The following is a 26,574-nucleotide window of genomic DNA, read 5'->3' on the forward strand; positions in this document are numbered from 1 at the left end:
AAGAAATGAGGTTTCCCGATACAAACACGACACTCTCACTCGCAAAACCACCTTTCTCAAAACCGCCTTTGGTACAAAGAGCAGAAGAAGGAGAACAAAAGTAAAGATCTCAGCGGTTTTCTGAAAACACACACACACACACAGAACACACAGAGAACACACAGAGACAGACAGACACAGGCAGAGACACTCATTCCTTCATTCTCTCCGATCGACGAGAAATAGCTCGCTCACACGAGTCGCCATGGTCTTCCCTCAGCTCTGAACTTCTTCTTCTGCTTCTCCTGCCTGCCTGCCTGCCTGCCTCTCTGCGTTCGATCTATCGACAGAAAGACTTTGCCTTTGCAGACCTGGTAAGTTTTCTTCTTCATCTGCTTCTGTCTGTCTGTCTGTCTGTCTGTCTCATCGATCTATCGACACAAATACTTTCCGTTGAAGTCCTGGTAAGCTTCCTTCCTTCCTTCCTTCCTTCCTTCTTCTTCTTCTTCTCTCTCTCTCTCTCTAAACGTGATTTATGCAGCAGCACCAAACTACGTATAATTAATTGAGAAGACTTACGTTTGACCCTTGCCATGGCCCTGCCCCTCTCCTAGAGTCTGTATTTGGTTTCCCTAAGACGCTAAAAAACATCTATTTACTTATCTGATGCATCTCTCTTTGATCCATCTATCATCGGCCATGTCCATCTGGACCCACATGCCTGTCACTGCCCGTAGTGTCTGACAAATTGGGGACTTGTAGCTGACTGTCATCTCCACCTGGAACCATGTCCCTGTTACTGCATGCTTTATCAACAAAAGGAGGCCATTTTCACCTGGTGTTGAAGGCAACGTCCATCTGCACAATTGGCCTGTCACTGACCGATAGATATTGACAATTCAAAGCCATATCACCCAATACCAAAGGCCATGTCCATCTGGGTTCTGTCACCTCCTTCACCCTACCGGGAGAGTGCTGTCATTGCTTTAGAGACCCTCTCTGTCTTTGGCTGGTTCACCATGCCAGGGATTGTTCAAAGCCAGAAGTCCTAAGTCCATCACAGCTCACACCTGTTTTTTTTATGAATATCTAAGCTCACATCGTTCTCCACTCTTTGATTTGGTAAGGCGAATATTTGGTACAGCTAGCATTTTTACTAATTTACTTATATAAGACTTGGCTTGTTCTCTCTGAGATGAGACTGCATTTTCTGTTGTAACCCATCATTTTCCCTTGGTCTCTAACAGGTCATTTTGGCCTCTTAAAAGACATCACTATTGTTTTCCTTTTTCTTATTATAAAATTTGCTATCTTTCTGGAAACAGACCCAATTAATAGGCTAGGCTGACGTGATCATTTCTGTGGGTTCTCTTGAAGAATCGACTTATTTCTTCTCTCAGAAAACTGAACATTTTGCTTCTATAGCTTGAAATTAAGTTGTTGTATATGTGAATATTCTGCACTACTTTTTAACTGAGCATATGCTGTATAGGCTATTATCAAACACCTCAAAACAACCAATACAATAAAATGGATATCAAAAAAGTAAAATTGACTTATTTCTTCTCTCAGAAAACTGAACATTTTGCGTCTGTAGCTTGAAATTGAGTTGTTGTAGATGTGAATATTCTGCATTACTTTTTAACTGAGCATATGCTGCATAAGGCTATTATCAAACACATTCAAAACCGCCAATACATTAAAACGGATATCAAAAAAGTAAAATGTCTATATCCAAAATCCATTATAGATCTTGCTACAGACAGATACAAAATATGTGTCCAGGGATATCTTTTGTTTTAATATGCGTCTAGGCATATCTTTTGTGGTATTTGGAATGTTTTTTTTGTTTGATATATCTCTCATTGAAAGGGTTGTTTGTATGATCTCGTCTTTGCGTAGACACAATGAAAATTTCATGGCAAATGCTAACTCAATGAGAGTGAACGGATCGTTTATGTTGCTTGAAAGATTGTAAGTTATGTTATTGCTTTGTGTATTCCAACTAACGATGGGTCACACCCTCAAGACCTTGTTGAATGAGTTGGGATACATTCTGCTCACAGATTTGGAAATACATCCATTGAAAATCTCATTGTATGAGTTGGAAATATTCGTTGACTAATTTCTCCGATAAGGACGGGTTTCTATGTGTAATGTGTACATAGGCACCCCGACTTCCAATACACATTCCAAACTCCTATGTTGTTTTTGTATTTGTGGAAGAAAAATAATCCTAGATTTTATACATGAAACGTCAGATAATTGCAGTCAATGTAAGCCAGCTCATAATGCTGAAAAGCTGGTTTGCAGAAGATAAGAAGCAAAAGAAGGATTAGGGCAACCCATAGGCCAAAATTGTTCAGCAAAGGAGTCTTTTCCATGGAATTGACTCTCACTCTATTGAGAGAAAAGTGCTTCAAATGCACCCTTCTTTCAATCTACTAGGAATTAAAGTGTCTAGAAAGACAAGAGCAAAATGACAAAACCACAATGACTGACTCTGTTTTTTCATTATTATAAGGACAATCCTTGTAATGTTCCCATGGAATCAACGTTCACTCCATTGCTGAAAGACTGTCTCTGATGGAATTATTCTTGAATCTATTGGGAAAGGAAACATCGTGAAAAGTAGGAGAAAAATTTCAATCACAATGTATGAGGTGACAGAATCACAGTTTGTGAGGCTGTATTTTCATTATCTCAAGGACAAGCCTTGTACTTCGATAGCTTGCAGTTTGATAGAAAAACGTCTTCTAAAACCAAATTTGGCCCATGGGACAATTGGTTACAACAAAATGAGACCCAACCATCAAAAAAAGAAGAAGAAGCATAGATAAAAAGAGTTTTAGTACGGTACAAAAGCTGTTATAGTGTAACATATTCTATAAAGGAAATGACTGTGTGCTAGGCCTAGTTTCATTTCCGTCCAAGTCTCTCGAAAAGGAGCAGGAGGTCAAAGGGTTTCAATGTGGGTGTGGCCTGTGGTTCCGATGTAAAAGGTATCCTGACCATTCTAGGTGGTGTAACTCACATTCCCTTATCTTCTTAATCGCTTCTGCACAATGAGTGACTTTGAGGCCGGATATCTGAGGGCTTTTGATTGTTCTTGGATTTTCTGCTTCAGCGAGGGAGAGGCCAAGTGGTGCAGGTGTATCCATGCTCATGGTCCCCTCCTCTCCCCCAAAAAATTTCATTGGTTACATGCTGGTGAATATTAAGCAATGTCTTTCTACTAGGAAGGCTGTGCATGGCTATTTTCATTGTCTTTAAGGACAACAGAATGTAATCATAAAGTGTTAGGAGGTATTTCCATTATCTTATGGAAAGGCCTCGTACTTTGAGATAGCCACACTTTTCTACTAGAAAGGCGTTCATTGTAATGTTCCAATAAGATTTATCTCATTTTTTCAGCATTTACATTCTCATTTTCCTCTCGTGTCTTATGAAAATGTATGTGAATGCATAACTAATTGTGCCATCAGCCGACAATGTTGTTAGATCCATGTTGGAGATGACAAAACTAGCAGTTTTCAGAAATCGGTAATGCATGCAATGATGTTTTTGTTTATAATTTGAGCATGGATACTCGAAGCTCTTTTCTGCAAGTAGATGGACTCCAATGTATCTTAACATGAACAAGTTTATGACTTGTATGATCATATATTTTATTTGGTCTTATGAAGGTATGCTAGATTTTTATGCATTCATCAATGATCTACAGGTTTATCTGGAAACATGAAGGATCAATAAGGGGAAAGTTAGCAGAAAAGTGAAATATTGGCTTATTCCGATGGACTTTATTACTGGTCCAAGATGAACAGAAGAAAGAGGATGACAGTTATTTCTGTGCCATATGTCATACACTCTTAAGTTTGAAGTGACAATATACCTAAAAAAATGGCAGCGGGTGCAAATGTGGAGCATGAAGCTTCAATATTTCTACAGAGACTTATTGCAGATAAGACAGAAGAGCCGACCAAACTTGCTAGTAGGCTATTTCTGGTAAGATCATGGTCAAAAAGTTGCATACAATTAGTTCAGAAGACAATTTTTGTTTGAGTCAATTGTGAAGATTTTTTTTCCTTTTAATGTTCAGATGTGCCAACATATGATTATGAACAACAAGGAAGACACGTTTCCCTACAAAGTCATCTACAGGTATTGCTTGTTGAAATTCATAAAAGAAAATCTCAAGAAAGTAACAACCTTCTGTATTTCTAAATATAATTTTCGTTTTTGATCCAATTCTAATGTATATATCCTTGTGAAGAGCAATGGAGATTGTTCTACAGCGAAATGGCATAGATCAGAATGCCTTCTTTTCATCTGGCCTATTTGCAGCTAGTGAGACATTCTGGAGAGAGAATTCTACTAGGACAGGTACAGGAGGTGAAGATCAAGAGAGAGCTAATTCAGAAGACAAAAGATCTGGAGCCTCAGGCACATCTAGTGCAAATGCTGGTGAACAGGGTGCTTCCACTGCTACCCAACAACCCACTACTGACGATGATAGACCCACTTCCTTACTAACACAACCCACAAGCTTAATGGAAAGCATGGATAATCCAATGTTAACTCAAGGAGTAAGTACAAAAGCAAGTGGTAAAGGTGTGGCTCTTCCCCATAGTGAGAGCTATTTGGCCACAAAGCAAACCTCTTCCGAGACGCATAAAATGAATCGGGAACCAAAGCGTAGTAGTAATGCAGACCTTGGGGCGATTGGCAAACTTAGAGAGAAAAGGAAGAAAGAAGAAGAAATGGAACCACAAGTACACAAATCTCAAGAGGGTATACAGCAGGGTAATCTGAAGGTACCTAGAAGGAATGTATCAGAGAAACAGCCCAAACCAAAAGTCAGGGGAAGCAAAGTAGAAGGTGAGGCTCCATCAAGCAAGCCAAGCTCACCAGAGATGAGGAATATAGATAAACTGACAACAGGAATCCCAATGAGATCACCTATCCCGCAACGACCTTTATCTGCAACATCAATCCACACTCATCAATCATCTCCGCAAATGATTGAACAGATAGAAACTCAGATATATAATTCAGGAGAAAATAACCCAAGGAAAGCACCGAGTTTAAGAAGACCTGATGATGTTATGGATAAGCCAACCCATTTGATGCCAGTTGGAAATACACCATTGGTGCCTGGAACTGCAGAAACTGAAGGTTCATTCAATGGAGGAGTAGTAGATACCAATGCACAGATGAACCAAGGATCGAGATCTGGATTGCCATTACAACATAATTTGAAAAACACCCAAGGCATTCAATATAACCAATATGCAGCTTTTCCTGTAACAAATACCCTTGATTCTACAGTTGATGTGCCAACAGGACCAGTTTCAAGACCATCATCCTTGGACCCAGATGCAGCTAGCAGAAATGTTATACCGAAACACCAACGCATAGAGAGAGAATGGAATGTAGATCCACAGGGACAGTTCCATAATGCTGGCATTCAAGCAGTTAGGCCCTCTATGAAGACCTCATCATGGGCTGGAAAAGAAGGAATCCAAATGGGTTTGAAACATGATTATGTCAACCAACCTACAGCCTCACAATACCAAGGTGATGGTGGATGGAAACAATCACAGGGTGCCATGAACTCTCCTAGTAGAATGCCTCAATCAGATGGAGATATGGAATTTCCTATGGAAATGCAGGGTGGAAACCGGCATGCTCCACAGGTTTTTTGTGTTCTTCTTTGATCTTTTATTTACATAAGACACTTTTTTACCAACAAAACCTTAAAAGCCTCTTTGCACTGTCTTCTAATTAACTAATTAAGAAGTTTATAACTCTAAAGACTGTTATTGATTATTCAGGCTTCGTTTTTTCTTGGATTATTATTTTAAAATGTTTAATTTCTATATTTCTAAAATGATTGAATTATTGAGCCATGCTTAAAAGCATTGGTAAATTAATTTTTGGAATCTCTTCAGAAATAAAGTTAATTTTTTTGGTTTAGATTCACCCAAGAATCTATGAGGGTAATTTAACACCTAGGTTTTTCTTCCTGTTATTTTTGAAACTGTATTGTGCCTAACACTTTTGTGTGTCCATGGAAATGACTATAATTACGTAATTGAATCAGAATTAAGCGGGGAATGCGATTCTGTATGGTTTTTTTGGAACACAATTTAAGAGAGAATCGTTTTCTTAAAAACACAAGTGAGGAAGAAACCTAATAGTGATGATTATGTATCTGCAGAATGCTAATGTTGGTTCGTTCATTCATGATACCTCATTTGAATGGAAAGATACTTCAGATAGGGCAGCTTCAATGGATTTGTCAAAGAGGAATCTAGCTGGGCAAAACCCAAGCAGTGAGAATTTGAAAATGGAACCTGAACCATTTCCTTCAAGGAGCTGGCCATCTCCATTTTCAGGACATCAGCTAAAACAACTTAGAGCTCAATGCCTTGTGTTTTTATCTCTACGGTCAGTATGATACCGTTTGCATGTTCTCGTTGAAATTGGAGCAAGTACTTTTTGTGAAATAATTATATGGAAGAGGCAAAATACATGTATCAAAGCTATTTGCTTGTCTATTTTGTGCAGGAATAGAACAGCACCTAAGAGATTGCACTTAGCTCTTGCCTTGGATGGACAAGAAAGGATAGGTTTGTTCATATTTTTCTTCTTCATAATGTTTTCTTTGCTACATAGTGAGCTGCAGACAGTTGGGGTTATTTCTAACTTCACATGTACTGGTTTTCAGTTGAACAACCAAATAGTGCAGGGCCTTCCAGATTTGAAAATCAAAGGTCTGATCAGGCAAGGGCAGCCAGAAACTCAGTTGATGGGGAAGAAATACCATTTGATGAAGGCAAAAGGGTTGAGAAAGCAATGGCATTTGATGAAAACAAAAGGGTTGAGAAGGAGAATGAGCAAATGGATAGATCTAGGAGGGTGGATTCTTTGGATTCCTCAGCAGAAGCTAGTTTGATGGGAATATCTAAAGCATCCACACCAAGTGACTCCCAGGGAACCGACAATCAAGATAACGATGCCACTAAAAAACCTCCAAAATTGAAAAGAAAATATCGACGTATTGATCCCACCCTCTCAAAGGAGGAGAGAAAGGCAGTTCTAGCCTCCAGAAGGAAAGCCCAGATAGCAGAAGATGCAGATGCATCGTTTATACCTGAAAGGCAGAATATGCCTACACAAGGAATGGATGGGTCTGGAAATTATAATTCTCAGAAACTTCCATTAAATTCTGCACGGACACAGGAAGAAGCTGGGAATGATAACTATAGCAATTACATTAATTATAATGCAAAACAAGATATGCCAGCTCAGTCTCTTATTCAATCCAAATCACCAGAAAAGACAGACCCATATTCATCTTGGTCAGAAATTGCTAGCTCACAAGGTGGAGGATATGGGAAATATGTGGAACAGCCCAATGCAGAAATAGGAGAGGATACTAAATCTGCCCAATCAGGTATCAATGATAGTCTTGGTATTGTTGGTCAACAGGGGAATATGCGAGCTTTTATGGGTGTTTTTAAAGGTGGACAATCGATGCAACCACGTCCAAGGAGCCAAATAGCCTCTCTTCCACATGGTGTTAGCTTGGACACAGTGATGCAACCTTTAAATTCTGTTAGGGTTCCTAGCATGGGCCAAGCTACCGGTTTAAATAGTATTCCTATGCATCCAGAATATCATGGCTCTGGTCTAACTAATCCGGGAATGAACCAAGAAGGCAATAACTTTGCACAGATCCATGGAATGGCTCCTTCTCATGATACTATGAGTGGACGGAATTTGAACGATATTCATCCATATTCTACTAGTGCACCTACCACTTTCATGGGGAATTCTTTGGAGTATCAAATTGATACAAGTGGTAGGCAAGTAATGCCCATGCAGGTTTCTGAAAATGGTGACGAAAAATTATCCTTTGAAGCAACTGAAATGATAAGACGATCCACAATGATGGGAGCACCTGTATCAACATCTGTTGCTGCCGCAACAGAATCTAAAGCACCACCAATGAAAATTCCAGATCATGTTACAAAGAAAACTCCTGACAAGGGGATAGAAGACCAAGAAGAACAAGGATCAGAAGCGGATGTTGGTGAAGATGAAGAGGAACAGCTTGCATTAATGGAGACATCTATTCAACTTCCACCCAAACTAGAGTATACAACCATTGAGAAATGGACATTGGACCAAAAGAAAAGAAAGCAGCTGGAGGAGCAGAGCTGGGCGCAAAAGCAGAGCAAAACAGAAGAAAGAATTGCAGTACGATTTCATCAATTAAAGGTAATTTACCTATTTGAAAACGATGGTAGGATTTTGTGTACTGAGTTTTGAATGAGGTTGGCAAGAGATTTTAACTGTACTCTTTAGGTACATAAAGCTATTAGATTGAAACGTATAAGAGCTGATATTATCATAAATTCTACTGGTATCAGGAGGCTGTAAATTCAGAGGACATATCAATGAGAACTAAAATTGTCATCGAGCTGAAGAAATTAGAGTTGCTTCAACTCCAAAGAAGGCTACGACGGTACATCATACTAATAATTTTGGCTTGATTAAATTTTTCACAGTGAAGCACTATATTTGCAAATTGTAAAACAGACTATATCGTTGAGGTTTTCTCTATGACAGGGATTTTTTGCATGATTTTTTCAAGCCGATTACAGCTGAAGTTGAAATGTTGAGGAGTATGAAAAGGACTCGCCCAGGGAGAAGGACCAAGCAGTTGGAAAGACTGGAATTGAAGCATAAAGAAGAGCGTTCTAGGAGGACAAAGGAGAGGCAAAAAGAATTTTACCGTGAACTTGAAACCCACAAGTAAATATCTTAGTGTGTTATTGTTATCTTAATGCAATATTTTACAAAGTATTTGGAATATTCAATGGCATATTTTAATGCAGCCTTAACACAGTAGAGGTGCTCCTGTAATTATGAAGTTGAATTGTGAATACATATGTTTTGCCGAAGTTCTAAGTAACCTGCCTGATTGTACTCTGTCAAGAACATCAACCATTTATCCCATTAAGAGTGATTTGTGAGGTTGATGTTTCAAGCATATGTTTAAATGCACATTCATATGTTGTAGGACAATGAGCATTAGGGAGGCTCTATGGCCCTTCAGTCTGGATAGCTATAATCTGGAAAGACGTCCTTTCGCATATCTTCCTCACCCCACTCACTATGTAAATAGATCACCTGATTATGGATGTCTTGGCCACCTCAGCACGGATAGCTATAATCTGGACAGACGACGTCCTTTTGCATTTCTTCCTCATCCCATTCACTATTTAAAGGAGTAGCCATTTGGAAAATTAACGCTGTATCCTCATACTTGTTTATTCTATTAACTATAGATTGCCATGCTAACCTCTTTAATAGGAGATCAGCTTGTAATATGTGTTTTTAACAGAATGATTGGGCTCCAATATAGTATATTCTTAAATTTCCACAGTGGCCATGCTTTCTCATTATGACCCATTGACGAATAACATGTTTGAGGAGTCATTGTGAAGACAAAGTCTCGTAGGCGGTCAAAACAGTAAGGAATGTATGTACATATAATAGGAGAACTGCCAAAGCATGGATCAATGAATAAAGGGAATCTTTAAAATGATACACATACTGGCATTCAGTCATATTTGGATTTGGCCAAGTTTCCGATAGAGAAAATACTGGTGTTATCTATACTGTCCGTGTTCTATCCAGTTTTATGATTCTATATAAAATATCATGTCCTGAGTTTTAGATGCTGGACATTTTATGGATTTGAATTGCAATTATTGTTTTTATGCTTTGAAATGTTTTACTGTTTCTAAAGATGAAGGCCTTCTTCTGCAGAGAAAGGGTGGATGATTGGAATAAATCAAAACGAGAACGTTGGAGGAGCTTTAATCGCTACATCAAAGAGTTCCATAAAAAAAAGGACCGAGCTCATAAGGAGAAACTAGATAAAATTCAACGTGAGAAAATTACTTTGCTAAAAAATAATGATGTGGAAGGATACCTACGAATGGTTAAGGTAAATTTCCTGATTTGATATGGAGATATTTTGATATTCTACACCTTCTAAATTGACATATGGATTCAAATATGTCAAAATTTGCATTGAGCAGGATGCAAAGTCAGATAGGGTAAAACAGCTTCTAAAAGAGACAGAAGGATATCTCCAAACTCTTGGTGGGAAGCTTCAGCAGCAAAAAATGCAATCTAGAGCAACTGGTAATGAGCCAAGCATGGATATTGAAAGTGAGATATTTGATGAAGACAATGACCAAGCACAGGTATAGTACGACAATTAATGATTGCTATTGGATCTCCGTTGTTGATTCATGCTGACCTATCTCCATTATCACAGCATTATCTTGAAAGCAATGAGAAATATTACCTAATGGCACATAGGTAAGGTTGAAGTGCGATTAATACAATTTGTTGTACATCCAAGATGCATTACTAAACCATTGTGTTCTAATCCTGACCTTTTCAGTGTAAAAGAGGCTATCCAAGAGCAACCTCAAGCACTTGTTGGTGGAAAACTGCGGGAGTGAGTGCGCTTCAGTTTTCTTGTCTCACTTTGTTTTCTAAGAACCTTGTAATAATTGTTCAGGGTGGTTCATCAGGTATCAATTAAGTGGTCTGAGATGGATGGTGTCACTATACAACAATAGCTTGAATGGCATTCTAGCAGATGAGATGGGTCTTGGGAAAACTGTACAGGTGACTATTTTGTGAACCTTTGTATAATTCTGATTTAGCTTGATGATGTCCTTTGTGTTCTCTTTAGGTAGCTTTTTCTGTATGAATTCTGATTTAACATTCATAAAAGAATCATTATCATTTATACTTTTTTTTTCAGGTGATAGCTCTTCTTAGCTACTTGATAGACACAAAAAATGACCGGGGCCCCTTCTTGGTGGTGGTTCCCTCATCGGTCTTACCAAACTGGCTATCTGAATTGAACACATGGGCTCCAACCATTTGCAAAGTTGCATACACAGGGACACCTGAAGAACGACGAAAATTATTCAGGTAGAATTTATATCTGTTTCATATGCATGTTTTCTATGGATAGGAAAATCTTAATGCTGTTTTTGTTTCTCTGGCAGGGAAAAAGTTGTTCAGCAGCAATTCAATGTCTTGTTAACCACATATGAATATCTTATGAATAAACATGATAGGTCTAAGCTTTGTAAAATACCTTGGCACTATATTATAATCGATGAAGGACATCGAATCAAGAATGCATCTTGCAAGCTAAATGCTGAGCTGAGGAATTATAAAAGTAACCATAGACTGTTGTTAACTGGAACACCTCTTCAGGTTAACAGGAGGCACAGATTCCTATGTAATTGAACTCTATGCATTTTATGGTTTTTAACTTTCTGATAATACTTATGCAGAATAAGCTAGAAGAACTGTGGGCATTGTTAAATTTCTTGCTTCCAAGTATCTTCAATTCATCCGATGATTTTGCTCAATGGTTCAATAAGCCTTTTGAGAATGTGCCAGATGCTTCTGCTGACCAGGTCAATTGGAAAATATCATAATCATGTGAATTGCATTTAATAGTATTATGGAAACACATTTTAAAAGCAAGAAAGGAAAAGCGTTTTTGTTGTTTTTCTGGTCAATGCAAGTTGAGATTCTTATCCGATGTTATTGGGTTACCTCCTATCTAACTGAGTGGATTTCTAAAACTGCTTCTTAATGCATTGTAAATTTGTAAGCTTTTATTTTGTTTTTCTTTAACTAACATGCTGAATCACCCTTCCTTTTGGGTTTCAGGCTCTCTTAACAGAGGAGGAGAATTTATTGATAATAAATAGGTTGCATCAAGTTCTTCGCCCATTTGTTCTACGCCGTTTGAAACATAAGGCAAGTTTATTGACGGGCATATCTGTTAAGAAAATTTACTTTTAAACCTGGTCTTATCTAGACCTTGTAAACTCCATCATTGCAGGTTGAGAATGAGCTTCCTGAGAAGATTGAAAGGCTTGTAAGATGTAGGGCTTCTGCCTACCAAGAATTACTGATGAAACGGGTGAAAGACAAGCTTGGATCTATTGGGAATGCAAAGGTATATTAGTCAGATCTATAGATTTCCTCAAGTATGATCCTTGTAGTGCTATTTCATGTATGTGAACATTTTCATGCTTTGGTATCAGGGAAGAGCAGTTCATAATACTGTTATGGAGCTCCGGAACATTTGCAACCATCCTTATCTTAGCCATCTTCATACAGAAGAGGTAGGTTTCTCAATGTAAATGAGAAGCATTGTTTAATTAATATTGTATTACTGACATATTATTGTATCCAGGCTGAGAAACTGCTACCTTCACACTATCTCCCATCAATTATTCGTATTTGTGGAAAGCTTGAAATATTGGACCGCATTTTGCCAAAGTTAAAGGCCACGAATCACCGGGTAAACGAACATCAATTTTACTTATGGCATGGTGTTTGGAGTGTTAGAATCAGAATCCTTTGGAGTTTGGAAATATACTCCTAATGAATTCATTGAAAAGAAAATATAGCCCTAGGTGCATATATCTTGAATCCTAGATGTGTAGTGATTCCTGAAATTTCTTCTATCTTGTGGGAGAGTTATGTATATGAAATTCCTACTGCCTCGTATGGTGGTTCTCAATGTTCGACCAGCCTATGTCGTAAATCTCCAGAAGGCAAAAGCCTCATCTATTTGTTCTCACATTAGCTCATATTCATAGTCAAATGACTGGTATAAGTTATAATGAGAATAGGTTTTATTCATTTCCTTTATCAATCTTTTCAAGATGAGAAATTATTGTTGGGTCTTGTAGGCCATTTTGCCCCCTAATAGATGTTTGTATATGCTCCTTTCTATCAGATTCTTCTGTTTTCTACAATGACAAGATTGCTGGATGTAATGGAGGATTACCTTCAATGGAGAGGATATGTTTATCTTCGCCTTGATGGCCACACAAATGGGACAGATCGTGGTTCATTAATTGAAAATTTTAACGCCCCAAATTCAGAGGCCTTCCTCTTCCTGTTGAGGTTTGTTACTGTATATTTTAGCTGGAGAGAATCCTGTAAGTTTTGAAGGACAGTTGATTGATTATTATTTTCCACGTTTTTCACTAGTATTCGTGCTGGAGGTGTTGGGATCAACCTTCAGGCAGCTGATACAGTAATACTATTTGATACTGATTGGAACCCACAGGTTTTGAAATCTTCAAACTACTTTTCTTCTTAGAGTATTTTCTATTAACGATACCTCCAACATGTTGGAGATTTATCAGAAACCAGAATATGTGTTTTCAAAATGTACCACTATATCCCTTCCATAAAAATAAATTTTATACCACAGGGGTGTTCCGGTAAATATTCAAAAAGTTTAAAGGGAATTTTAGTGTTTAATTAAATTGATGATCAGATCCTGTCACATTGAGTGTCTTGGTATTACAGATAGATCTCCAAGCTCAAGCACGTGCACATCGGATTGGACAAAAGAGGGACGTACTTGTTCTGAGGCTAGAAACAGTATGTAGCCTATTTACTACAAGATAACCAAATATATAAGAATCTGTCTTTATTTCTGCTTCCAAAAGTATATGCTGAACTTTCAAATTTACACACCATAATTTCAAATAGGTTCAAACGGTGGAAGAACAAGTCAGAGCAGCAGCAGAACACAAACTTGGGGTTGCAAATCAAAGCATTACAGCAGGCTTTTTCGACAATAATACCAGGTCTTCTGATAAAACAAACTAAAATCATATCTGGAAATGTCTTGGATGCTCTTGGTTTGCTTTCAGTTGGTATGTGGCAATTTGTTTGGTTTTCACCTGGCACCAATACCGTCAATGTTTTCATAATAGTGCAATTGACAGCGGATGTGCACATTTGTTAAGATGCATTGATGTATGAATATTTTTCTTCATTGTAAAAGTAGAATCATCTGCATGAATATTTATTGTTTCTTCAGTGTAATAGATTGTAAAGCCTTGCACTTCTGATAAAACAAGGAAAAATCATATTTGGAAATTGTTTGGTTGCTCTTTGGTTATTTGGTTGCACTTCTTTTAGTTGGTATTTGGTTATTAGTTTGGTTTTCTCTCAGAATTGATACCATCAACACAATCAATCTAATGCCTAGACATTCAAGTAGGGAACTCGTTCTTAACAGTTCTACAATGCTTGTGTGTCTCTGGCACTCTATATTCTAATGTTCATGTTCTATGCCTTAACCTGTACTTGATTTCTGGCCTTAATCTGTATTTGATTGATCGTTTGAACTGGTTTAATTCTTTTCAATAGAAGTACTTATCATCATTGGATATGACACCAATATGATTATCGCCAAATTTGCTTATTTTGCAGTGCTGAAGATCGAAAGGAGTATTTAGAGACTTTGTTGCGCGGAAACAAACAAGAAGATGAGACTCCAGTGTTGGACGATGAGGCTCTCAATTACCTTCTTGCACGCAGGTTTGTGGTGAAATAAAAATGTTGATAAAATCAGGGAAAGGAAACATTATTTACTCCTTTTTGTCTAGGAATCTAAGTTCCCAATTTATGTCTCGTACAGTGAGGATGAAATTGACATATTTGAAGCTGTCGATAAAGCAAGGATGGAAGAAGAACAGGTTTGTGCTAGATGAATTATTGGTTCTAAGCATAATAATCTCCATTTTCTGGGTAGCTTCTCTGAAGACTGAAGTTCCTTATTCAGTTGGGATGGAGAAAATGTCTGGGAGAGAGTAGTGAAGAAGCTCTCGTGTCACCACCACCTCCTCGATTGCTGCAAGAACATGAGTTGCTGCCCATTCTCACTGCAATTGAGGCGACAGAGGCCGGAAGAGCTGGGGAAAAGATAAAGTCTGGAAGAGGAGGAACACTTGATACCCAACATTATGGAAGGGGAAAACGAGCTAGAGAGGCAAGAGATAAATAAATAAACAAGGATGTTTCTGTGCAAAAAAGATGAAGATAAAATATTGATAAGTAGTAAAATAAATGTAAATAAAATCAAAGGTAGACGAAACTATTGACAAAGAAATTCTAATTTCCATTGTTTTGTCTGTTTCAGGTACGGTCATATGGAGATCAATTATCTGAACAGGAGTTTGAGGAACTATGCCAAGCGGATGATTCAGAACCAATAAGGAAACGACAATATGAAAGAGGCAAAAACAGAGTACAACTTGAAGAGGCTATCACAGAGGAAACAACACCTATTCATGAAACTCCTATCAAGGAAGCCCCTGTTCAGACAGACCCTATTCAGACAGCCCCAATTCAGCCAGCAATTGTCCAAGAAACACCTGTAAAAAGAGGTCGGGGAAGGCCAAAAAAAAATACATCTGTTACCCCACTTAGATCCACTGATTCAAAGAATGCATCTATTACCCCCCTTAAGCCCACTGAAGCTAAAAATGTTGGTCTATCTGGGCGCAAAGGGTCAGTCACATATACTGCTTCTCAAGATCTGGAGGATCCGAAGAAAACTGTAGTGAATCTAGCAAAACAGGTGTTGGGGCCAAGTCCGATGCCATCTGGCTCAAGTAAAAATAGTGTTGGCCAAGCTTCAGTTGAGAGAGCGCTGGAGATGGTGACAAATGTGAAAACAGACGAAAATATTGCTGGTGGAAATCACAGTTCAGTTGAAACTCCAACGAACAATCATAAAATCTGTGCACCCATGCCAAAGGCCTCTAAATTTGAAGCAGAAATGTATAAAAGCCAAGCAAATTCTCAACACTCACAAATAAATTCTGCACTGACTGGAAAGGACCTTTCGGCATCCAAAGTGCCACAAGCTGCTGGTGTTGTGGCATTGCCTCGTATGATTATTAATGCGATCCCTGAAGCTAAGAACTTGGAACGAGTCTCTATGACACAGATAACAGCAAGCCACAAAAATGTTGATTCAAAATTCAATGTGAATACAAATGCCAATGTTGATTCAATAGTCAATGTGGCAAAACGAAACGTTGATTCAACAATCAATATGGTAAAAAGCAATGTTGATCAGCTAAAAGGAGATGTTCCAACAACACCAATCACAGCAAGTTACAAAAACGTTGATTCAAAAATCACTGTGAATCCAAAAGGCAACATGGACACAAAATTCCATCAGGTCTTGAAGGATAAAGTCTTGGAACAAATGTCAGCGGATGCTGAGAAAATAGATGAGCTAAGAGCAAATGAGACCAATGTGGATTTAAAAGGCAATATGATCTCAAGAACTAGTATTGACTCAAAAATCAAAAAGGTTCCCAAGGATAAAATGTTGGAGAAAAGGTCCAGTAATGCTCAAGATAAACATAGGATACCCTCAAACCACAGTAATGTTCAGGTGAAATTCAAAGTTGATCAAAAAATCAATAATAATTCAGAAAGCAAAGTGCATTCAAAAATCAATGAGGTCCCCAAGGATAATATATTGGAACAAATGACAGTGAATGTGCTACAGATAGGTGAAGGAAGAGAAAGCCATAGTAATGTTGATTCAAAAAATAGTATTGATCCAGGAATCAACATGGATTCAAAAATTGATGAGGTGCCCAATGATAAAATCTTGAAACAAATGTCAGTCAGTACCCAACAATTACTTGAGGCAACAGCAAGGCAAACTAGTGTTGTTGATCCAAAAATCAATGAGGTATCAAAGGATAAGATCATGGAACAATGTGGGGCTAATGTTGGACACATACATGAGGCGACAGCAAGCCATAAAAATGTTATTTCAAAAGTCAATGTCGAGACAGAAGTCACTGCTGATTCAAAAATCGATATGGATTTTAAAATCAAGGAGCTTTCCAAGGATAAGATTGTGGAGCAGATGTTGATAACTGCCCAACAAATGCATGAAATAACAGGAAGGCCTAGTAACATGGTTTCAAAAGTTACCACTCATTCACAAGCCAGTGTGGATTCAAAAGTCAATGCTGATTCAAAACTTGATCTTGATTTAAAAATCAATAACGTCCCCAAGGATAAGATTGTGGAGCAAATGGCAGTAACTGATCAACAAATACATGAAGTAACAGCAAGCCACAATAACATGGTTTCAAAAGTTACCACTAATCCTAAAGTTAGTGTGGATTCAAAGGTAAATGCTGATTTAAAAGTGAATGAGATCCATCAGCATAAAACCATAGAACAAATGGCAGGGACTTCTCAACAAATACATGAAGTAACTGCAATCCATAGCCACATGGTTTCAAACATTACTGCTGATCCCAAAGTCAATGTGGATTCAAAGAGAAATGCTGATTCAAAAGTGAATGAGGTCCCTCAGCATAAAACTGTAGACCAAATGGTAGTTACTACTCAAGAAATTTGTGAAGTAATAGCAATCCATAGTCACGTGGCTTTAAAAGTTACTGCTGATCATAAAGTTGATGTGGATTCAAAGGTGAATGCTGATTCAAAAGTGAATGAGGTTCCTCAGCTTGAAACCCTGGAACAAATGGCAGTGAATGCCCAACAAATACATGAAGTAACAGCAAGCCATAGTCACGTGGTTTCAGAAGTTACTGCTGATCCTAAACTCAATGTTGATTCAAAGGTGACCATTGATTCTAAAGTGAATGAGATCCGTCAGCATATAAACACAGAGCAAATAGCAGTTACTGCTCAACAAATACATGAAGTAACAGCAAGCCATAGTCACATGGTTTCAAAAGTTTCTGCTGATCCTAAACTCAATGTCGATTCAAAGGTGGCCATTGATTCTAAAGCAAATGAGGTGCCTCAGCATATAAACACGGAACAAATGGCAGTTACTGTTCGACAGTTACATGAAGTAACAGCAAGCCATAGTAACATGGTTTCAAAAGTATCGGCTGATCCCAAAGTAAACGTGGATTCAAAGGTGAAAGTTGACCCAAGAATGAGTGAGGTCTCTCAACAGAAAACCGTGGAACAAATAGCCGTGACTGCGAAACAAATACATTCAATACCAGCAAGTCATAGTAACTTGGTTTCAAAACATGTCGTTGAGCCTAAACTCAATGTTGATTCAAAGGTGACCATTGATTCAAAAACGAGCGAGAAACCTCAACAGAAAACTGTGGAACAAATAGCAGTGACTTCACAACAAATACATGGGGTAACATCACAAGAAATACGTGAAGTAACAGCAAGCAATATTCATGTGATTACAAAAGATACCGCTGATCCTAAATTCAATCTGGATTCAAACGTGAGTGTTGACTCAAAAATGGATGAGATTCCTCGGCATAAAACCACGGAACCAATGGCAGTGACTGTTCAACAAATAAGTGAAGTAACAGCAACACATAGTAACGTGGTTTCAAAAGTTACTGCTGATCCTAACGTCAATGTGGATTCAAAGGTGACCATTGATTCAAAATTGAGTGAGGCCCATCAGCATAAAATCATGGAACAAATGGCGGTAACTGCTCAACAAATACATGACATAACAGCAAGTGGTAGTAATGTGGTTTCAAACATCAACGTGGATCCAAAAATCAATGTTGATTCCAAATTTATTGTTGGTTCAAAGGTCAATGTGGATTCAAAACTTAACGAGGTTCCTAAGAATAAAGTTGGAGAACAAATTGTGATGAACACGCTTCAAATAGATGAAGCAATCACAAGCCATGATATTATTGATTCCACAGTCAATGAAGTTCCTAAGGATAAGATTGTTGAGCAAATACCAGTGAATGCACAACAAATGCATCAAGTGACTGGAAGCCATAGTATCGTGGATTCGACAGTGAATGTCAATTCAAAACTGAGTGTGGATAAGATAGTGGAACCACTGCCAATGAGTGTTCAACCAGTCTGTGAAGCAACAGCAAACGATGGTATCATTAATGAGGTTGCCAAGGATAAGATAGTGGAACAAATGTCGGTGAACACTCAACAAATACATGAAGTAACAGAAAGCCACCGTATTTTGAATTCGACAGTCAATGTTGATTCAAAAATTGATGAGGTCCTTGAGGATAAGATAGGGGAACAAATGCCAGTGATTGCCCGACAAATACATCAATTGACAACAAGCCACAGTGTTTCTGATTCAACAGTCAATGTTGATTCAAAATTCACTGAGGTTGTTGATGATAAGACAGTGGAACAAATACATCGAGTAAATGCAAGCTACAGTATTGCTGATTCCACCATCGGCGTTGTTTCAATTTTCAACGAGGTACCCAAGCATAAGATAGCAGAACAAATGTCGTTGAATGTTCAACAAATGCATGAAGTACCAGCAATCCCTGGCATTGCTTACTCAACAGTCAATGTTGATTCAAAAATCGATGAGGTCCTTGAGGATAAGATGGTGGAACAAATGTCTTTGAATGTTCAACAAATACATGAAGTAACAGCGAGCCCTGGCATTGCTGACCCAACAGTCAATGTTGATTCAAACATCAATGAGGTCCCTGAGGATAAGATGGTGGAACAAATGCTGTTGAATGTTCAACAAATAGATGAAGTAACAGCAAGCCCTGGCATTGCTGACTCAACAGTCAATCTTGATTCAAACATCAATGAGCCCCCTAAGCATAAGATGGTGGAACAAATGCTGTTGAATGTTCAACAAATAGAGGAAGTAACAGCAAGCCCTGGCATTGCTGACTCAACAGTGAATCTTGATTCAAACATCAATGAGGCCCCCGAGGATAAGATGGTGGAAAAAATGCAGTTGAATGTTCAACAAATACATGAAGTAACAGCAAGCCCTGGCATTGCTGACTCAACAGTCAATCTTGATTCAAACATCAATGAGGCCCCCGAGGATAAGATGGTGGAAAAAATGCAGTTGAATGTTCAACAAATACATGAAGTAACAGCAAGCCATGGTACGGTCCATTCGACTGTTAATATTCATTCAAAATTCAATGACGTCCCTGAGGGTAAGTCAATGGAACAAATGCCAGTGAATCTTCAACAAATACATCAAGTAGCAGCTAGCCTTAGTATTGTTGATTCCACGGTCGATGTTGACACAAATTTCCATGAGTTCCCCGAGCATAAGATAGTGGAACAAATATCATTGAATGCACAACCAATACATCATGTAACAACAAACCACAGTATTGTTGATTCAACAGTCAACATTGATTTAAAATTCAAGGAAGTTCTCGATGATAAGACAGTGGAACAAATGTCAGTGAATACTCAACAAATACATGAGGTAAAAATAGACACTTCAGATATACCAACAATGATAAGCCACGAAAGTAAAATTGATTCAAAGTTTGAGAAGGTGATTGAGTCCACAGAGAATATTAGTGAAAATGATTGCCAGTCTCATGATGAGGGCGTTACTTTGTCCAAAACCCAATGTGGAGAAAAAGAAGAGAAAGTAGTGGTGTATAATGTTGATAGTAGAGGTGGGGGTGGTGAGAACAAAGAAGCATTGGATAAGGATGATTGTGGAGGTGATTTAACGTCGCAAACTAGTTCTAGCTGATGGGCACTTTTTGTTTGTAAAAATCAATGTATGAAATGGGTGGAGGTATAATTTCTTTTTTTAACTCGATTTAGATTGTGTAAAACAAGCATTCTTCGTTGTGATTTGGCAAATTCTCAGTGGGAAATAAATAACGAATGCAGTTATTTTTTGTCCCAACTGAACCTTACAAGTGAAAGCTATTTGTGATGACACACTTAAAGGGATCTTTCTGCTTTTCCTAGTGTAAAAATACCGGAAAGCATATGAAAAGTAATTCTATTAAATGTATACTCTCAAAGTTAGAGTTTTTTAATTCTCATTTCTATTATTATATGTGATTCTCAGTATAAAACTATGAAAATAACATGAAAGTAATTACTTTTCCTTGTGAAACTACTGAATTCAATAATATGCACCAGAATAGCAGTGTGAACGTTGATTCTGTTCAAATCTTTTTAATTGTATATTTATGCATGCTGGCAATTTTTCTTCTTCACTGTAATATTGATGTAGACAAAATGTCTTGTGAATTACAGCTTATTTATATTTTCTAGCACATGTGCTTGAAAAACAATTGGGTGTTCAATCCACTAAAAATAATAATTCCCAAGGTATGTTACTCCTTGAAAGTTTGGAAAGCTTATGGCATTTTCGTTGCAATTCAGAAGTCAATTTAATGCAACGATTGTTTGTATATGTCAATGAAGTTTCATGATTGTGGCTTTACCAAATTCATTTTATTGACAACTGTGTGAAGAGCTAAAAGGACATACATACCTTTGGCTTCATGTTGAATTGGAAACGGTAGTAGTTAAGTGATGAAACTAAAAATCAAAAGAGTAAAATATGGTGAGTCTTTGATGGAGATATAGCTTGATTTCTAAAAAGTATTACTGGAAGAGTTGACAATGTAGAAGGGAAATGTTTTTTATTTCGTTTGTAAGTTTTGTGGGAAAAACTTGAATTAAAATAACATAGTAAGTTAATAACCAATATATCATTTACTAAAGCAGAACGTAAAATCATTACCTTTACACATCAAATAAGAAGCTTTTGATGTCCCCACTAGTTACTTTAAATATTGTAGCAGTGGTTTCAAACTTCGTGTGTCCCACAATTGGTTTGATTTGCCTTCATATGAGGGCCCACAAGGAACAAACTCAGATGCTAAAAAGTTTAGTTCGCAACTAAATACTTCTCACATAGATGATCCATAGTACCTTAGTGCGTTTGAAACTGTGTTTTTCTATATCCTTTCAACTCTATCCAACTTCCACAACCTAGTAAGCTTTAGACTATGAATTTTGCCGTACTATTTGGTTACGATCATGCCCATTAATTTATTCAAATGGTTTCACAGTTTAGCTTCTGATAACCCAAGTTGGATACGTTGTATGCTAGCCAAATTTTGTGTATGAACCTAAAGAATGTAAATGTTCATTGCATAACTAATGGTAACTATGAGTCACTCTAAGATGCTTGAAAAAATCAATGTCATTTAAGGAATTGTGGAACAAGTTCCTCATATTGCCCATGTTTCTACTTCTTAAACCAAAGGTTGCGCTATGGATGAATTGTGAACATATTTGTCCATTTAGTTAGTCATTTATTTTTTGTTGACATCACTCTTACCTATTTGGCCAACATTTTCCAATCTAGTGAGTAGTGTCCAACGTTTTAAGCGTTTTCTTCTCCCTTCTATTGTTCTTCAACAAGCTCTAGTAATGCCTAGTTATGCATGTCATACTTGGTTGGCATGATTCTTTGGTTTCACCAACCTACCACAATTTGGATCCCTTCATGTTTGGTTGGCATATGGTGAAATCCCTATGCTTTTATGTATGTAGCCATCAATCATATGTGGCAAATTTGATTCAATAGTGTGAATTTCATTTCAGGTGACTATATCCAATACAAATACAACATTTATCAAGTTTTCTACTTCTAAAATATAGTCATATAAAATTTGCTTGTTTGGTGATCATTTTTCCTTAATGAAGACGTCTATATAGACATGTTTAGTTGTAGGTTACCTAATTATAGGTAGAGTTAGTACTATCCCAACTTGGATGAAGCTAACGTGAGGACCACAACCTTAAATGATTGAGTCAAGAGACAATAGTTTCTTTACCTTGGATGCCGAACAATTGTGGTTTTAGACTATGGAGAACTAAAATCAATGAAAAGCATATCAACCATGTTATTCAGTCAAGAGACATTGCATTAAACATTGTTATATGCAATGCATATTGGACTAAGGATGTGTATCATTTCCTCTTCACTTCTAACAACCTTGTAGCTAATGTGTAAACAAATAGCAATAACTAGTGTATAAAATTATGATTGATGGCAGGATGATGTTGTTGAGAAGAGATTGAGAAAGCTATCGAAACACGCAAAAAGGATAACCCAACATGATCGGTGATTCAAGGCAATACATAGAGCCCCAACAAACCAATACATGAAGACGTTAGGGACTAGTGCAATTAGTTATACACCAAAGTGGCATTGGATATTGTTCTCTTTCATTCATTTACTTCAAGCGCAAATGTTCAAGACAAACTCGGGAGGGATGCACTAATCACATTACCAGTTATCACAACCTCTAGATTTTAATTAGAATAGTTAATATTATGATTGATGAAGTGCTTAAGAATTATTAACATTGCAATTGTTGCTTATTAATGTGAGTAACAATACTAATCAAGTGCTAACCATTCCAACTACTCCCTAATCACAATGTTGACAATTGTTATTAGAACTAAATCACAATGTTAATTGTTCCAAATATCTCATTGTATCTCTTAATGAATGATTTGACTATTGTAAAGAATTGATTTTGCAAAACATTAACCATATGTAGTGGTAGTTGAGGGGAAGTGGTTTCTACCTTTATTTTACTTGAGGGGACAAGGTGATGTTTTTTATACAACAAACGGCAACGCCATTACTTCCTCTAACATAAGGGGCAATGTTGATATTCTCCTTTCAAATTCGAACAAGAGAGATGATGAGAGAGCAATAACAATGATTTTGTGACATGTGTCACCAAGAATAGGCATAATGTTTGTGGTGAGTCTTTCTGTGAAATGGATACATCATATGCGAGGGCATGCTTAACACAAACCATAACTCAAAAATGTTACATTTTCATTGACTTGGTCTTCCTCATAGTAGGAATTGATGCAACAATGTGTAAAAAGGGAAAAGTATAAAGATGTTCACTTGCCCAAGCTCACCAAGAACCATCCCATTACCAACACCTACTTCTCACCAAACACATTGTGTAGGAATATAATTTGGAAAGGACCCAAGAACGTAAACAAAGGAATGAAATGCATGCAATATTGAACACCTCAAGTTCATATTCATCTCATTTTTGCGACTATACTATCTTCTAGTAGTTCACTTATTGTAGATGAGGACCTTCATGCATAACTACTCCATTGAACTAAAAATAATTGTATGAAACGTGAAAACACTTTCTGCACCATCTTTGTCACATTTCCTTGCGTATTTCTACTAAAACCATCTTGTATGAACTTATTGGTGCTTGTTGGGCCTACTTTGAACTGCGTATTCAAATTCTCTTTGACCTTGTTCCTTGAACAATATATTTCGTGACTTATAGACTTATGTCTTCACAATTGGTGCTTGTTGAACCAACTTTTGAAGTGCTTATTCAATTTCTCTTTCACCTTGCCCTTGAACAATGCATTTCATGACTTCATGGAAAGAATGAACATTCACACCCATGAAAAAATTTCTACTTGCGATCAACCCTACATTCCATAGCAACACCTAGTAAATTAAGAAAAACATACATGGCATAACAAAGAGTCAACCTTGAGACCAAAGCCTAAGATTAGTAGTCTAAGAACTTGCCACTAGGATAAACTAATTACAAAAAGAAAAAGACAAAGGGCAAAAGAAAGATAGTGAGAGAGAGGGTGTGTGTGTGAGTGTGCATGCGCACGAGCGTGTTAATTTCAATCATTGTAAAATTAATGGTGTGTGGTTTTGGGAGCAAGTTCTTACCTAATATATGAATCATATATGTCCACATGTGGCAAGTTGTGACCTAAGATATACACATATTTTGTAGATAATCGTTACTAAATATAAAATTCGAATATAATTCCAAGGTTTATTTATGAAAACAAGATCCCCTGAATTCTAGTGAAAGTAGATGGGAATGTTTTGAGTGGTTTTGAGTTCTCTTTGTGTGGATACTAAGTTAGTGTAATATTATATATAATAATGTATGTTTGTAGTGATCATTTATCAAAGAAACCTATTCGTTTTGTTTTTAAGTTTTTCCACATAGTCATTGATTATATGCTAATGTTAGTGGTTTATTTAACTATTGCTACTACATCATTGCCTTCCTAAGCTAGGTTAGTGCTTGCCACAAAGAGCATGAGTACTTTGTACCCATTTAGCAAATATGGATTGTGGCTTATTAGCAATACCTGTAAACATACGTTGGGATGTCCCAAAGCACTCATGATATGAATCTATAGGTTCACGCTCTAAAAATCTAAAAAGATGGTTAACATTAATCATCATGCAATTCATGAATTAATTATCATCTTGCTTTAAATTGATCTTGTGGTCTTAGGGTGGCCCTTCTCTCAGGCTTCATGATACTCCTCGTTGACTTTATTATAGAATCATTAAGTTTGATATCTAATTATCCACCACATCTTGAATTCTATTTATTAAAGCCCTATAGCTAACCCTTTGATCAATTCTTTATGTAGTAGGGAGACTTTTGTGTGTGATACAATAATATTTTATGTTTAGCTTTCCCCCGAGTGTAAACTAGCAAATGATAATATTCAAATAAATCATTTTACATGATACAAGAGATTCCCTACACAAGTGGAGTATCAAACAAATAGAACATTATACGCTAAAGCACAATATGAGAACATTGCCCTTAAAAGCCAATTAACTATGATATGTAGCATTCTAGCATGCTTCCAATTTATTAAGATAGAATCCATGTCTTTAAGTTTATTATCTCGATTTACATCGTCTTTTTATGTTATGCCTAACAATCAACTTAGCTCCGTTGTTAGTTATCTTGTCCACAAATTGCATAGACTACTCAAACGTTCCTTGAGTTGAGGGAAAGTTGAGGGGGGAGAAGAAATTTTATAAAAGCTCGTGATAAGGGAAGATATTTGGAATAGATTATTATGAGGCCATGCCCATGGAATGTTATAAACATGTTAGTCGTGGTGGACCTTGTAAACCTGTTAACCATGGCACAAAATGTGTAGGTAATTGTTATCATCCTAGCCTATAGAAGTCACATTAAATAATCAACATGTGTCAATCACAATGTGAAATCATTTAATTTATACATTATCAAACATACTCTACACTTCTCCGCAAGTTATTGCTTGTAAAGCATAGTGTGAAAGGATTGTCTTTATGCATCATATAAGAAGAAGTAAATGTGTTCATAGATTGCTGCTTGTAAATTTACCAAGTTAGTTGGTTGAAATTCTAATATTTAATACGTAAACATGACAATAACTGGCAAAGGTTGTGGTTCATATCCAACATAACGGGTTTAATTTGCATTCATTTTCATATTAATTCATAATTCTTTCTTGAACATGGATCTATGAAATTGACTTTGACATTTTATGAACACAGGGTTGAAAATGACAACATTGTGATTTAAAAGTCAATGCACAAAGAAACTTTCACAAGGCATTCCATTTAGATTCATTTGTGATGGGAGGAGTAAAAGGATAATGGTCTCGTGACGAGGATTGTTTCAGTTGAGGAGAGAAAGAGAGGGGAATTAATTTAAAAAATAGCAAAGATGGTACCCAAAGAAAAATGAAGAAGTTGATAGGTGGAGTTCAGGAAAATTACCCCTTATGTTATAAGTTTCGAGGTTGGAGATCCCAAGAAGTGAGGTCTATCGGCCGTTGAGAATGAGATCAAAAGGGAAGTTACTAACCGCCTTTGAAACTTAAAGAGTATGTATATGATACGACATTCTACCTTTATATTGAATACAATGTTTTTTCTTTGTACACTTAATGCTTTAAAAGGTATTTCTAACTTCCAAGTCTATGACTCATTTGAATATTTTGAAGTCATTACAAATTATTTCAAATAAGGCCAAAAAATCCAAAATGGATTGTTAT

At 37.1% G+C, this 26,574-nt stretch overlaps 1 protein-coding gene across 2 annotated transcripts; it reads left to right on the plus strand.

Annotated features, from left to right (window-relative positions):
• The first annotated feature begins 220 nt into the window (after nucleotides 1-220).
• On the plus strand, nucleotides 221-20,734 carry SYD (P-loop containing nucleoside triphosphate hydrolases superfamily protein). Of its 2 annotated transcripts, none has more exons than XM_087322121.1 (29): nucleotides 221-353; nucleotides 3,704-3,984; nucleotides 4,079-4,140; nucleotides 4,253-5,675; nucleotides 6,200-6,429; nucleotides 6,550-6,611; nucleotides 6,710-8,265; nucleotides 8,418-8,512; nucleotides 8,617-8,802; nucleotides 9,823-10,003; nucleotides 10,098-10,265; nucleotides 10,340-10,383; nucleotides 10,469-10,525; nucleotides 10,602-10,698; nucleotides 10,838-11,010; nucleotides 11,088-11,301; nucleotides 11,382-11,507; nucleotides 11,767-11,856; nucleotides 11,942-12,058; nucleotides 12,147-12,227; nucleotides 12,299-12,406; nucleotides 12,848-13,017; nucleotides 13,105-13,183; nucleotides 13,429-13,503; nucleotides 13,615-13,712; nucleotides 14,344-14,451; nucleotides 14,552-14,609; nucleotides 14,696-14,902; nucleotides 15,053-20,734. In XM_087322121.1, the coding sequence occupies exons 2-29, from the start codon at nucleotides 3,880-3,882 to the stop codon at nucleotides 20,417-20,419; spliced, it is 11,337 nt and encodes a 3,778-aa protein (XP_087178247.1). In that variant the 5' UTR covers nucleotides 221-353; nucleotides 3,704-3,879; the 3' UTR covers nucleotides 20,420-20,734. The 2 variants fall into 2 exon arrangements, with proteins under 2 accessions (XP_087178247.1, XP_087178255.1); XM_087322129.1 differs by having other exon boundaries at nucleotides 240-357.
• Nucleotides 20,735-26,574: the final 5,840 nt, after the last annotated feature.

This window comes from Azolla caroliniana, unplaced genomic scaffold, assembly GCF_043228905.1.
Source record: "Azolla caroliniana isolate FFs.n. ecotype wild unplaced genomic scaffold, voAzoCaro1.0.p SCAF_1, whole genome shotgun sequence".
Taxonomy (NCBI): Eukaryota; Viridiplantae; Streptophyta; class Polypodiopsida; order Salviniales; family Salviniaceae; genus Azolla; species Azolla caroliniana.

What these genes read in the sequence shown, in the direction of transcription:
- SYD (XM_087322121.1), top strand. Translation starts at nt 3,880, where the DNA reads ATGGCAGCGGGTGCAAATGTGGAGCATGAAGCTTCAATATTTCTACAG. An exon ending in CTCCAAAGAAGGCTACGACG is followed by an intron (nt 8,513 to 8,616) that starts GTACATCATACT and finishes TCTCTATGACAG; the next exon opens with GGATTTTTTGCATGATTTTT. An exon ending in CGTGAACTTGAAACCCACAA is followed by an intron (nt 8,803 to 9,822) that starts GTAAATATCTTA and finishes CTTCTTCTGCAG; the next exon opens with AGAAAGGGTGGATGATTGGA.